We start from the raw sequence: 15,626 nt of genomic DNA on the forward strand, positions 1-15,626 counted from the left end.
AGATGAAACAAAGGTTCATGTGCAATTCTGGATTGGATGCATGGGTTTCATTTTTGGTACAGACAGACTTCAGAGATCAGTCTGAGGTGCAGGTATTCCATTTGCCAGCACATTAAAAAAAAAAAAAAAAAAAAGAAAAAAGACGACCAAATTAAGTTCCTTTTGGTCTTCACATGACAGGACCTTTTGGTAGATGCACCCTCACAAACTTGGACAAGGTCTCCGTCGTGTTATTCTTATATACTTATTCTCTGTTCACTTCTATTAAGCTTACTTTTGTTACAATAGTCATTGCTTCTGCTGGCATTTCATTCTGTCACTCTGCATTTCTCTTCCTCTCAGTTCACAGGCAGTCTACAGAATTCATTAGCTTCACTATTTGTTAAATGTAGAACACACAGCAGTAGCCTGTTTCATGGAATTTGTACATGTCATCTGGAGAACTACCACCTATGTCAAGTACTTAATTGGTTTTGTATTGTTCTTCAAGCACTGGCAATCAAATTAGTTGCTGTCTTTTCTTGAAGAGGATAAATATTTTATTGTAATTTATTGTGATAAAAGATTATAGAAACAAATGGTAAACCTGTAAAATAAATTGTTTTGAGTTTGCTGTTAAAACAAAAATTCCTTTTGATGCTAGTCAAGGTTAAAAATCTTTTGAATGGAGTGACTGTCTTTTTGACCTTGACAAGAAGCCAGCAAATAGATTTTTATTCCATTGACTAAAGAAGCTTTTAATTGATGCATTAAGCTAGCTGAAGTTTACCTCTCTGTGTAAACACAGCTCTGTTATTACCCAAATACGTTGTGATTGTTTAATTGGGCCCAAGCACAGGGCATGTTGTTCTCATCACGTTCAGGAAAAAATAAGTTGTAACAGTACATGCTTAAGAGTTTCAATACTTTTCTCAAAAATTATATAAAAAAAAACAACAACCAGAAGTAACAGAAAAACATCACTGCTCTTTGTTTATCTTTTGATTCTATTACTTGATAGTATGGTTTTACTGAAAAGATTTGGGATACATTCAAAATATACGTTGTTAATCCAGCAGATTAAGAATTAACAATTATTGGGAAAAATAAAAAACCTTATTATGCAATTGAGTAAACTGGGCATGATATGCTTATGTCGTGAATAGTTTGTGTCATTCTGGCCTTCTTATGTCAAAAAGTTTTAGGAGAATTTGAAAACAGAAGCAAGAATGATAAGCAAGTCCTTTATTTTTTTTTACAAGGAATGACTAAGTTTTGGACTCTCTTACTTGGAGGAGTCAAATGTGGGAGGCCAATACAGTAATCCACAGAATTATAGGTTGTATGGAGGGCATAAATAAGGAACAATCATTCATTTTGTCTTTCAGTATAAGAACTAGAGGCTGCCCAGTAAACTTAGCAGAAGAAAGGCTCAAAAAAAGAAGGGAGGCAGCCCTTTATGCAACAGTTAACTGGTGTTGAAACTCCTTGACAAGTCAGTTTACGGAAGCTGGACATACACATAGGTTGAAAGGTTGGCTAGGCAAGTTCACAGAAGAAAAATTCTCTACTCTGCGCTGGTGCGGCCTCACCGCGAGTACTGTGTGCCAGTACCGGATGCCGCAGTATATTAAGGATATAAATCTACTAGAGAGTGTCCAGAGGAGGGCCATGAAGTTGATGACGGGTTTAGAGGAGAAGTTGTACGATGAGAGGCTAAAGTCATTTGGGTTTTTCAGCCTAGAGAAGAGGAGACTAAGGGGAGACCTCATTGAGGTCTACAGCTTCCTCACAAGGGGAGGAGGAGGGGCAGGCACTGATCTCTTCTCTCTGGTGACCGATGACAGGACCCGAGGGAATGGCAGGAAGATGTGCCAGGGGAGGTTTAGGTTGGATATTAGGAAAAGGTTCTTCACCTAGAGGGTGGTGGAGCACTGGAACACACTCCCTAGGGAGGCAGTCATGGCACTAAGCCTGGCAATATTCAAGAAGCACTTGGACAACGCCCTAAATTACATGGTGTGAATTTGGGGTTGTCCTGTCCAGGGACAGGAGTTGGACTTGATGATCCTTCCAACTCAGAATATCCTGTCATTCTATAAAATCCATTGAGAGTTACTAAGTACCCAGAAGCACTTCCGTTGCAAAAGATCTGAGCCAAAAGTAGTTGAAGTTGGGAGAGTATTGGAGCATTTGCCATTTTATGTTTGCACTGGTGTTATTCTTTCTTGGGCGTTCTCTTAGATCATCACAAAGGCAGGGTGCTGGGATAGTGGAATCTTTGGTTTGGCCCATGTTGCAATTCTTATGTTCTTATTTTTGTACCAGGTATGGTTTGTCATCCTAATGAACTGCTACTCTTTACACCCTACCTTCAGAACCAAGCCTTTTATCCCATATACAGTGTGCACAGGGGCAGGTATAGTGGACATTTTGTGTATAAAGATATGTGTGATCTTGTGAGAGACGTGTAAACTACTCATTTAAAATATTCAGAATGTAGAAAAGGAAGAAAGGCCATATCCACAGCAAAGTTTAAATATATTTGCAGTATGTTATTGCTATAATTTATCTCATTTATTTCTGCACAACAGAACTAAAACTTGGTTAGTAATCTTAGCTGCTAGCTGTGTTTCCCTCCTGCCAAAGGTCTAGACTAGTGGCTTCCTATATAAATGGTTTAGCATAATATTTTCTGCTGTGTGGCAGGATGCCCCCAACCACGCCTATGTAATTAGTTTTGCTAGTTTTCCTTTTCCCAGACTTTGTTGCGTTAGCACACTCTAAAAAGCATTTCCCTACAAGCTGCTTGAGCTGCTCTGAGTGAATGTTCTTTGAACAAAGGCTTCGTGTATTAGTTGCCAAACTTTTCCCAAATGCACTGATAGAAAAATTATTAACAGTGTACTTGGAGTAGATATGCAGAAATTTCTGTTCTGTTCTCCAGGCCAGCTTTAGCTAATCACATCCATGTAACTCCATCTAAACTTTGGCTCAGTCCTGAGAATGCAATAAAGCTATGGAATCACTTTTGAGGGACAGAATACAGCAAGTAAAGTATTACCTACGTTCCGGGGATAGTGCGAATGCTCAAGCTCTCATTTGTCTCTGAATGGTAATGAAGTCATGATTGCCACTCAGGTAGATAGCTCTACATTTCTGATGCGCTAATATAAGTTTTTACTGTGGATCTGGAGCTATCACATAGAAAGAAAATTAGATATGGCACAGGAAAGTTTTGAAACACTCCTTGTAGTTCTGTTAGATTTAAACTCTCTGATCATGGGTTCACAGTCTCCAGGTTGCAAGGTTTGTGCTTTCAAATTTTTGCAGTTTTGAATTCTACATATGGTTTGTCCAGATAAAGGGGGTTTTAAAAATTATTTTGTTGAAAGGTGTCTGGTTGAGGAGTCTGTTAAAGGGGACCTAAGTGTTAATAGCTTGAAATAGAATTAATATGTTCTGAAGAAGAAGGATGGATTAATATAAGATTGGGCTACAAACGCTAGAAGGCCTGGAGCTCCTTCTGTAAGATGGCTTGTGCTGTCTGTACTGCTATCAGTAAAATGATTCCAATATAGTGAATATTTCATTCAGACCTCTTCAGTCAGCTTGGGTGCTGACGTTAAATGCAGAAGTACAGAAGTTGGTGCAGGGTGTGAAAATGGAAAGAAGGAAGATGGATCTTTGGGTAGGTACTCTGTGCTGACCCTCTTGATGCTGTTATGACTGCCGTGTGGATATCCCTCAAAATTATGTTTATAGTAGGATAGGCCTATTTGTATAAGGTAGTTGATGACACTTTGAGCCATCAGTCAATCTTTGGTAGTCTTAAAGCTGCGGAGAGAGAATTTTGTGGAAACTTACGTTCACTGAGGATCACAAAAGAAAATAAATGGAGGAGGGAGAGGTGAGTTAGAGCAGCAAGCCTGTACGTGTTGGATACAGAATAGAAAAGAGAGAACTTCTAATGGTGGAGAAATCAAGGCAGAGCAGAGAGTGAAGTGACACTGCTGGTCCAAGGCCTGCAAGGGGCAGGCTTTGGAACCACAAGTGCCTGGCAGTTTCTTCAGCAAGCTAAAGTTTGCTTATAAAGCTGTCTCTACAGTAATTCCAGAGTCTACGTTGTCAACTGAAATAGTCTAATGAGTTTGCACAATGTTGATTTGCCTTCATGGTATTGTGTTTGAGGTGATACTTTCGCTTACTTTTTAGTCATGTATGGGCTAAAGAAAGATTTTGGTTAGAAAAAGAATGCAGGGAAGGGAAGGATTCTGTCTTTTCCAGAGTTTCAAATTATGTTCACAATATGTCAGTGGACAGCAAGAAATTAGCTGTATTTTTATGCTACCTAATTTTAATCCTTCTAATAATACTTTCATAGGAGCAGAGATTGCTCTGTGATAACTGTCATATCTGAACCAGTCAGCAGTATTAATACTTTTTTAATAGGGTTTGTTTTTTTTTTTTTTTAATACCAGCAAATACTGACATTGTTCTTTTAAGTTTCTGTGGGTGTCTGTCTTGGATACTTAACTAAATCATGATCTAACAGTTTGTAGCACTTGTTATTCTGTACTTTCCATTACTTTACTCTCTTCTCATTGCTGTAGCTGGTAAGGACATGTTTCTATATGAGGATCATGGTTTACATTGGAAAAAGAAGCTTTTAGTCTGGATGGTTGTAGAGTAAACCCTGAAAAGTGCCAAAAATGTACATAAATACAGGCAGGCTTAGAAAGCAGAAGCCATTAAAAAGCCTGAATGTATTATTTCCTCAAAATAAGAAGATTTTAAAGCTAGTCCTGTAATTTTTGGTATGAACTTTTAATCAGTTTTGAAGTGGTGCATCATGGCCTAGGGTATATGTCAACCTGAGAACTGGCTCAAGGTCTTGACCTTGTCTTTAGAACTACTTTTGTATACAAACTCATCTGAAGTCTGTTTTCATGTAATTAGTATATTTTGCAATTGCTCTCCTATATGCTTGCATGACACATCAATATAGTGTTGAAGAAAAATCTCTCTGTTGATGTATTTTTCATTAACTTAGTTGAAAATTTTTTAGACACTGTAGGCATGGAATTTGTGTTGAGAGAATCTTCTATTCAATTGTAATCTCAAAACCAGCTTTGTACATGTGTCTGAAGTACACCAATAATACTACTGAATATGGTAAAATTGCAACTGTTGTTCTAATATTACACTGCCAAAATTGATGAAGACAAATGACAGCATTAAGCTCCATTCTGGAACAATTTTTTTATTTTTACTGTCCTGACTACATTTACAGTTTAGAAAAATCACTATGGAAATGTTTCATTTACAGGGCAATTATTTAAAATATTTCTTTTCACATAAATCGGGAGAATTAGAACTTATAGCAGTAACAGGTTTTTCTAGATGTAACTCAGAATTTAATTTATCCATCCAAGCTAATATCAGAAGAATGTCCCATAGAGCCAGACTTTGGTTGTCTATGGCAGTTTTAAAGACACGGAAAACTAATAATAGAAAAAGCTATTTCTGTTGAGTGATGTGTAACATGTATATTACGCTTTTCCTTCCTTGGTTTAAATAGCTGTTTTTGGTTTGAGGTTTTTGAGGGAGAAACCAAGTAAGACGTGTACTTTATTTTAAGGCAGAATGCTGTTGCGGTGTACCACTTTCTGTAAGGCTAAGGATACGCTGTAGTAAAGCTTTTAGAAAGACATCAAGAAGTATTGTGTTTTAAAAAGTATTGCTGTTTGCAACCTGTGCAAATCTAATGAACAACCAAATTATCTTAAGAGTGATGAACTGTTGAAGAATTACGATACAAAGCTTTTTATAAAAACTGACCAAAAGTCAGTATTTATTTCACAACTATTTTTCCAAACAACTCTCTAGCATAAGTGACATTGTCTGTACTTTTAATCATAGCCAGGAACATATAAGCAGAGGAATATGGTGAAACTACAAGCTACTCACTGTTTTTTCATTTTTATTTTCCATAATTTAGAAATAGGAGTTGGAATTGTCAGATAGCTTGAGGTTTTTGATCCCTTTAAGGGAAGTCTGAGATTTCAGTTTGATTCAGTGGTAGTTCAGTTTATAGTTCTACATGTTGGAACTAGGTTAACTTAATATTTTAAATAGTTTTTTTTTTGACTGATCTTTTAACAGATTGAAATATGAGACATATATGATTGGGTGCATAGATAAATCATGCTGCATAGCATGAAGAATAAAAAGTAAAAAAGGTCACATTTTAATGAACCCTTTATGTTCATCATTGATCAAGAATGTATGAAAAGTACAGTCCACCTTTGAATAGCTTACTGTTGAAGCCTACAATAACAGAAAGCAAGTGTCAAAAAGTATAATTTGATTTTTAAAAAGTGAAAAATAAAACCTTCCTTTCAGAGATAACATATTTAGAAATGTTCCCCCAAAATTAACTCTTTAAAGTTTGTAGTTAGCTCTGTTTCCTCTTGGTCAGGACAGAACCAGTTCTTAGGCTTTACTTTGTTTTTGGATAACTCTTCAAGCAGGTTAACGGGCAAGTCTTGTAGTATTTTATATATAAAGCACATGTTCAGTTGTCTCAAAGTTATGAAGACTTTTATGTCCAGTCATACCTATTTGTCAGCTTTGTCTAGCCTGAATTTTCTTACATTCATGTACTTTTTATGTTTATATTCCAGCCATCTTGGTATGTTTTCCCTCAGCAATTTGCTGTGATGATATTTTTGGTTTCCTAAACTCTTTTCCACTGAGAAATATCCCTTCAAAAGCCTCAGTAATTCCTGTCAATATTACTCAGGCATATTGGTAGCTTTCAGGTAATTTAGAGTAGGTTTACGTGCAAGTAGCTTGTGTTTCATACTGCATTCTGCTTGTGTTTAACTGCCTTTCTAATAAGAGTTTTCATGCTTTATTCATTTTTCATGCTTAAAGAAAATATATGCTGTGGGTTATTTGTGTTTATTAGTTAAATTCTTTAAAATGTATTATCCAGTGCTGTTATTCAGATAACGTTTCCAATCCTGTTACAGGTGTATTTCTGTCTTGGTGTTAGTTTGACGCAGGTAGCCTGTCTTTCTGGCATAGTGGATGTTTCCAGAAATATACAGCTAGTAATAACGGTGCTTTATAGAGACTCCTTTCCCTCAGTGGGCCATTTTGCATAATCTGACTTGTGAAAAGGGCAATGTTTTTCTTGAATGCATGAATATATGTGAACATGTAAAAAGTAGTAATTAATTTTGCCATTGTATCTATTGCTGTTAATACCACTGTTAGAGCAACGTTTTGAATTGTAATACACACACTTCAGAAAGTTTAAAAAGCCCTAGAACTCAAAGGCAGGTGGCAGAAAGGCAACAGTGTGATGGTGCTGACAAAGTTCAATTTATTAATTTTATTTAAAAGAAAATAAAAAAATTATTTCAGCATGAGAAGGATCTCTACTGGGACAGCAGGACTCAACTTTGCTGATAAAGTCATAACATCCCCCAGACGGACACTAAAATAATTTTTTTTTAAGATTGAAGAGGAATTAACTAAGTGCTAAAGACATTAGGAGAAGAATCAGTTAAATACCAAGATGCAGTCTGAAAGTTCCCTAAGCTATGGAGCTAGGGGCTTCTATCAGGGAAGGTATCAGTCTATGCTGTCCTGTTATCCCTGCAAGCGCTCAAAAATGACTGTTTGGAGGCAAAGGCAGATGAACTGGATAACCTAGTACAGGTGTTCTCAAATTATGTTGAAAACAGCTCTTAATGAATAGCTTGTAATGAACAGTTTTTTATTCTGTGTGGCTTCTAGAATAGATCACTTACCATTTTATGCTGGTGTGGGTGGAGGTATGATTGAATTATGTTTTCTAGCCTCTCATGACTTCTGATCCATTCAGGCTGGGAATGGAGATGTAATCAACCATCTTGCCTGATACCTCTCTCCACATTCCACTTGCCAGCCTGGTCACATTTCAGGGACATATGCACTCACTTTATTAGGAGGCATATGATCTTCTCTCCCAACTTGGGCGAAGGATTTCCTTGGCTGTCTCAAAATGACCAGGCTGCCATTTCATCCTGAGGTTTGTTGCAACCTGCATATCTGTATTCTTAAATTCAGATTTTGTGTGGTGGCCCTCTTATGCATTCTATCAGTGAATCAAAACCAAAATATATTCACATCTTGCACACCATGTTTTTGCATAACTCTCATGACTGTTATGATTTTTAATGGTTGGTTGAGATAATTGTTGGCTTGAGAATTTGCCTTTTGGTTGTCTTTGGCTCATGAAGTATTCACTAAGGTCCTGGTGACAACTATAATCCATCTTCACCTTTGTTGTGGGTTTTGTTGGTTTTTGTTTGGTTAGTGTTTTTTTTTTTTATAGCAATTAGACCTATCTTATCTCGTGGGTAATCTGGATAATTTGTCATTTCAGTGGTTTCTTGGTGTGAAGCTTGAGCCCTGTCTGCTTTCTTTGAGGAGTAATTTTGTATGAACTTCAGTAGGATCAGGTTTAGGCTCTGTCCTAAATGCAGAAATAAGTTTGCTTCCTTAAATATGTAAAAGGCAGGAAATATTCAGTAAAAATTTTAATTTCTCTCTGTATCTATGTCATCTTAAAGCTTTGCAACATACAAAACCTGATTATATTCCAAAACATTTTATGTAAGAATGCCAACTTTATTACATCGCCCTCTCCAAACAGCAAATGGAAAATCTATGAGATCTTTATATGCATATAGCATGGCAGAGTTTGAATCACTTTGAGATCAGTGCGTATGAACATTTGAGTTCAAAATCAGAGCTTAATCGCACAGACTGCTCCACTCTCAGTACCTTTAAAAATCATAGGAATTCTGTGTGATCACAGCAGTCTACATGCACAGAGAGTTTACTGGATTTGTTCCAAATTTTAAACTTTGTTTCATCGATGGATTTGCTTTACAGACAGAGCTTAACTCTTAGCACACTGTATATGTTGTGTGATCAGAGTCCTATGTAATAACAGTCCTCAGGTTATTTTTAACAGAATGTCTGAATTTAGTAACTTTTTGTGTTACAAATTAAAGCATAAAGATGCTGTCTTTTTATCTTTGTTTTCACTCACTCTTCAAAAGAATAAAAATTATTCTGAAACATACTGCAAGGAAATCAGTATAAACCCTTGAAAATCAAGGGCACTGTAGGAGTGTTCTCACATCACTAGCCAATCATAGGATTGCATATTCAAAATATGAAGTTATAATTAATGAATTGACTGCTGCATGACCACTGCTATTATTATTAGCTATGTCACAGAAAACATTTTAATTCCATTTTCAGCTCCAGATAACATGCTAACTACACAAAAACTCATTGAGCTTCTGTATTTGAAGGATTGAGTCTAAAATGATAAAAATTCTCCTTTAAAGACATTATTTAGCTTTTCACAAAAAATGTTTTTCATTTTAGTTTGTTATAGTTTGCTCTTCAGACATATAACCATTGGAAGATAATGAGAAGCGAACTAGAATGGCAGTTCGTAAGATTTTTTTTTTAAGATATTATTGTTGGTTGGTGCAATAATTGAGCTATGTTTTTAAATTAGAATCAAAGTTTAAATTGTAGGAGTTTCAATTAATATTGTTTAGTTGATAAGTGTGAGACTGTAAGAGGATTCCAGTTATGCTCAAAAAGGAAAAAGTGTTTTGAATCAGTAGCAGTCTATAGACATGCTGCTGTAACTTCCTAACAGCATGGTAGACTGCTTTATGGACCTGGTGATTACAAAGATCCACTTTAACCGTTTTTTTCTTACTGGCAGGTGTCCCACTGGCCTGAGGCCAGCGGCTGTGAGTGTACTGCAGCTTGTGGTTTACACCAGAGTGTAGAAAATGCCGACACCAGCTGGCTGCACATAATTAAGCTGATTGTGGTCTGACAACTTGAACTATGATACAGATATGTGATAAATGTACAAAATATCTTACAAATTTGATTTTCTGATATATTTTATCTACTTTTTTTCTCCTTAACAGATATGATATCTGCACTTATAAAAACAAGCCTTGTGGAACACTGGGTAAGATTATAAAGAGAAATGTCAGCCTGTATTTGCTGTTTCCTTGCTTTATATTCAGGTATTGATTTACTGACTGATTAGATCTTTTTGAGTTTATGCTTTCAAAATTTTGCAGTTTTGTGAACATGAACAATAAAAGGTAACCTAGGTGGATTTTGGCTTTGATACATTGCTGGAAGTTTAAATTAAGTGAGCTGCTGCTGTGTATTTCTCCTCTGGCAGCTGTAGTTCTGGTAGAACCTAGGAGATGACTTCAACTTACTCACTTTAGAAGAGAATTTGCTGTTTATTTCCATTTAACCTGAGTCTGTGACCTAGTTAAAAAAATACAAGTAAAAGACGTCAGAAAAACTAAAACACAAACCAACAACAACAACAACAAAAAAAAACACCTTACAAAAGAAACAGGCTTTGGGGGTTACACTGTTGCACTGTTGTACACAGGGAGCACAGCTTCAGATTGTTTCACAGATCCTTTTCACAGGATTCAGATTCCCTTGGATTGCCACAGATCCTTTCACAGACTAGAGAAAAATACCACAGTGATATAAATTACAGTAACATTGAAACTCCTTAAAACAATGCTTTGACAATGGAGAAGCACACATAGCAACCTTAGGTGCAGGATGGAGAGCCATTGTTCTCTCCACACCTAAGTTTGTCACCAAAAGTTATTTACTATAGTATACTTATTACCTTTAATAGTGCTGTAATATATGAAAGAAACACTATTCAAAGACTGATGTAACATTTTTTTTTCAATTTGCATGCTTTCATAAGACTCCTTCCAGAAGTAGTTAAAGGTATAATTCTAATTCAGCCAATTGAGATTATTAATACTTTTCTCAATCAGAGTTCATAATTTTATTTCCTTTGTCTTTCCTTGTATTACTGTATGCTTTGATCACCTTAACTCATGTTAATTTTTCTACAAGTCCCGCTCAAGTCAGCACGATGGTTCTGGCACAAGGATATAGTTTACATGGGGAAAGGTACCAGAATTTTGCCTGCTCTAATTATAAATAATATCCACAGCATATTGTAGTAAAAGGCAAATGCCTCTGATGAATGTAACTCATTTTCTTTGACATCTGTATGGAGGAGGCAAAACTGAAGAGTCTGTCTATGTTGATGTCATAGAATTGCCTTTGCAAGTGTTAAAAGAAAGTTTGAAAGAGTGTACATTCATGCATAACTATTTGATATTTTTATATGATATTTTTAACACAGATCATTAGTGTACTAGTTCTTACTCTATCAGACTTTGGCATAAAGGCAAATTCTGCTTCACTTGAATCCAGCATAACAGAGGATAGACTCTGGCAAACGTTTTATTAAACAAAAGGCTTTGGTTTTTGGTTTGTTTGGGGTGGGTTTTTTTTGTTCTTGTTGTTTTTTTTAAAAATAAAAATCACATATGGTATCAGTTCCAACTCAGTGTTATAGGACCCTTGGCAAGACAACCATGAAAATTTATTTGCATTATAGGTATTGAATCACAGAAGAGACAAGGCCCTGTGGCCCTCTTTTGCAAGGCATTTAATATGCTTCAGTCCCACTGACCTCCAGTAACTAAAGCATATATTTAAGGAGTCTCTGAACAAAAGTCTGAGAGAGGTCTCAAAAGGTCAAAAGAAGACTGAATCGTTGGTATTCTAGAAAGAAATGGAAGTAAAGGATTTTGTGTGGCATAGACATCTTTCCTATTCCAGTTTCCTAAAACAGGGAATCTTTCATGGAACCTCTTAGAAAAGATAGACTTCATATGTCTTTGCAGCACATCTGTGGCTCCATTGAAGGACAACTCCTTTTTAAAATCTGAGCCATAGACTGAGTTCTTGACTTGATCACTGTCAGTTTCTGCAGCACAGTACGGAATTACATTAATCTGGTCCTGTAAGTCACTGAAGTAAGTGCTCAGTTATAACGTCTGAATATAGAGATGACTTTATCGCTCAAATATGGTGGACTTTGCAGGGGAGCATGATGGTATACAAGTATTGCCATGTTGTACTGAGAATGTCCTACTCAATTAGAATAGCATAGGTGAGCTGTAATTATTGTATTTTCTACAGGTTACACACTGCAAAAAAAATGCAGATTTTTCTCCATGGATAGTCTTTTTTTTCTTCTGATGTTTTATCCTGTCCTCAGTGGGTGTGTCTATGCCAATGATTTGGTTATAGGAGTAGTACTGGTTTGATGCAAATTCTACAGACACACATTGTCACCTTTTGCCCATGTCAGTTTGGTTATGAGACTAGTTTTTGGTGTGTGCAAACTAGATTTGTTTGGGAGAAAACTAAGTCAGAATACATATTCCCCAAATTCTCCGTATTCCCCTACCAGAGACATTAGGATCTGAGTCACTACATGGACTGAATTCTCATGATATCCTGTAATATTTTTTCCCTTTAGAAAGTTTTGAACCACATGTGTAGTGTGTTCAGCCTATGGCATTTAGTCCAAAGCACAGTGTCCAACCCACGTACAAAGATATGTGAGGAGCCCACTCCTACAACTCCAAATTACTTGCTAATGTGGACACAGCAAGAAAGCACTTGTCATCTTACTACTGTTAGTCCAAACAGAATAATTCAAAGCTCCTGCTCATATAAAGAGTATGATTTCTCTCTTCCCCTGTCTCAGCCCCATTCCCCCTGTCCCCCAACTAAGGTGACAGTTTCTCCAGTCATTTTTTTGTTATAGTGTAGTTAACTGAGCAGGTAGTTTCCTTAAAGAAAGGATTACTGCTTCTTTCAGATAAGAAACTCTAGGGAGGAATACATTAAAGAAATACAATGTTTAGAGCTTTCTCTAGTGGCACTAAATTATGACTGCAGTATATTTTGTGATAATCTGTTGCTGAAGAATGTGTAAGATATGGAAGAGCCATATTCTGTAAATGTCAGTGGCTTGCTCTCTCTAAGGAAAGTTTTTAAAAGCATTTGTAATGCAATAAGGTTTTAATTCTAGATGATGATGGGTGATAAATGGAGAAGACTTCCATGGTTAAATGAATGCTTGTTATTAACATGTCTCCTCTCTCTTTGTTGATGCATTTAGTTTTTTTTTTAATTTTTTAACATACCATGTGGGGCTTTTCATGGCTAAAAAAGTTGCTTGTATGTTTTTATGAACCCACTAAACTTAAACAGATTTCTTTAGAAAAATAATGTGGATACATTTTGCTTTCTTCAGGCTCAAGAATGTTAAAATAGAAATCCTTTCTTGAATTCCCTCTCCTGGCTCAAGTTACTAGGTGGTCCCAAGTTACCAGAAGTAAAATTTATAAATCTAACCCCTAGTCTAGACATTTTCCAGCACTGACTGCAGTTCAAAAAATATTAATGTCTAGCCGGCAAAGTGAAATTCCCCCCAGTGATTTTGCAAATGACTAGAAAGTTAACCTTTTGCCAACTGCTCCTTCTGTGCATAGAGGTTATTAAAAAGAATCCAGGCATTTATAACTAGGGCTTTTAAGACTGAAACACCTTGGCATGACCCTTTGTGTCTCCTTCTGTTTATTCAGGCTTGGCCTCTGTGGCTGGAATGTGTGAGCCTGAAAGGAGCTGCAGCATTAATGAAGACATTGGCCTAGGTTCAGCTTTTACCATTGCACATGAGATTGGTCACAAGTGAGTGAGTTTAAAAAAAAAGAATACGTTTTAATGTATCACCTTTTTAATATTAGATTAATAATAGGTATTTTTTTTCCCCTGCATGGCTGTACCATCTCTATTCTGGTGCTCCATGTTTCTGTATATAGTATTCATGAGTGGCAGTATATTTTATTTAGTGTATATTACAAAGGGCTTTAAATTTAGAACTGAAGACTCATTGTTTACCCTTTGATTTCAGATTTCAATTAAATCTGTGCTTTTGAGATTTGGCTCACAATCTTCGTACTCTGTTTCATATTTTTAAATATTTAGCTTTGAAAATTCTCTCCCCCTCCCCCCCTTCCTTTTGTCAGCCTTTCTTTATGAAACAAAAGTGGTTAAAAGGTAATTTTTTTGCTTTTTGTTATTTTATCCTAAATATAATTCAAACTTTTTTTGTTAAAACATTAATTCTATTGTCAATATTCATACACTTTTAGTCATCTTTCAGTCAAGCATGAAGTATATAAAGCAGTCATAGAGCAGTCTTAGAGCAGTCATAGCATCATTTGTTACATTTTAAGCATCAGCATATCATTTTAAAAAGCATGGTGTTATGAGACTGATAAAATCTGAGTAGAGTTTGTTCTGGAAATATTTCAGGTCTTCTTTCAAAAGATAGCATTGTTAATACATTGTGATGACTCTAAAAAGACTAGGCACCTTCTATTATCAAAAGTTTTCCCTCTTTGTTTACATGGGTTGACAAACACTGAGTTATGGATCACATGGCTTTCCAATCATTAGTTGATGCAACTGCTAAAAGTTCCAATACAGAATGAAATGGAAGCTATCTGCTGATCAAGAACAGGAGTTGGAAGTAAAGTTATTTCCAGCCCAGTTATGCAAGATAATCACTGGGCAAGTACGATATAATTTATATTATGTATGGAAAAAACCACACTCGAGTAGATGAATTTTAGAATCCAAAAGCAGTTCTATAAGATCTGAACAAAAATAATTTAAAAACGCTCTCCTCATCTTAATTTCCTTCCTTCTTTTCCTTCACTTGCATGAGTTGAAAAAGGTAGGGTAAAGCAAAATATATTTCTGCTGTTGAGTAAAGAGCTCCTTCAAATCACTCATAGTTCTGAAATTCTTGTTAATAACATCTTTTACAGAAATAGATGACCTTTCTGTGAATTTGTCACCCATTTAGCAAGAAAACCTGTCTTCCAATACCACATCTTCATTCTAATCCATATGTCATGCAACTACATATTTTATGTAGGGTATTCCACAGATACATGCAAATAATTTAAATATATGCAGCTATTTTTTTCATGCAAAGCTGGCATGATGACAAGAAATGATTTGAAGAGCTTGTACTTTGGTTAGAATCTAAGAAAAACAATATAGTGATAGCATATATCCTGTGATCAAAGGAATTTTTTAAACTGTCTGTGTTTTTTACATTCCATATGTATATCTTTTGGCTTCTTATACCTAAGGTCTTTTAAATTTCTGAAATCTCAGGTCTTTGAAGCTTTCACCTGGCATGTAGCTGGCATGACATGCCAAATGCTGGTTTGAGAAGAAAGTAGATAAGATATTCATTTAGCTTTTATCCAATGCACAGTGATGAAAAAAAGTTGCACTGCAAGCTTGGTGTTAAAAATGAATGTACTATGTGGATATCTTACGTAAAAGCTGGGAAGAATATGTGGGCAAAAAAATCTTCAAGGTTTATAATGCTTTGTGCTAGCCAGTCATCACCTCCCACTCACCCACACTGTGACTGAATGCCTCTACTTCCTCTCAACTTCCTGCTTCCCAGTACCTACTAGAAGGTACTTGCATATGTGAGTTTTGTGTAAACTTTTTTCTTTGGCTGTACTATGATGATTGCTTTTCTTTTCAGACTTATGTGGGAAGTAGGAAATTGGCTTCATTGTCAAATGAAAAATGGAAGCATTTAA

At 36.0% G+C, this 15,626-nt stretch overlaps 1 protein-coding gene across 2 annotated transcripts in view; it reads left to right on the forward strand.

Annotated features, from left to right (window-relative positions):
* ADAMTS6 (ADAM metallopeptidase with thrombospondin type 1 motif 6) overlaps positions 1-15,626 on the forward strand; it is a 163,345-nt gene that overhangs the window by 50,429 nt on the left and 97,290 nt on the right. For both annotated transcript variants that reach the window (XM_075078308.1, XM_075078309.1), the window contains exons 8-9: positions 10,002-10,045; positions 13,578-13,683. In XM_075078308.1, coding sequence (XP_074934409.1) covers positions 10,002-10,045; positions 13,578-13,683 — 150 coding nt within the window. The remainder of the gene's footprint in view (positions 1-10,001; positions 10,046-13,577; positions 13,684-15,626) is intronic.

This window comes from Phalacrocorax aristotelis, chromosome Z (genome assembly GCF_949628215.1).
Source record: "Phalacrocorax aristotelis chromosome Z, bGulAri2.1, whole genome shotgun sequence".
In the NCBI taxonomy this organism is placed as follows: domain Eukaryota; kingdom Metazoa; phylum Chordata; class Aves; order Suliformes; family Phalacrocoracidae; genus Phalacrocorax; species Phalacrocorax aristotelis.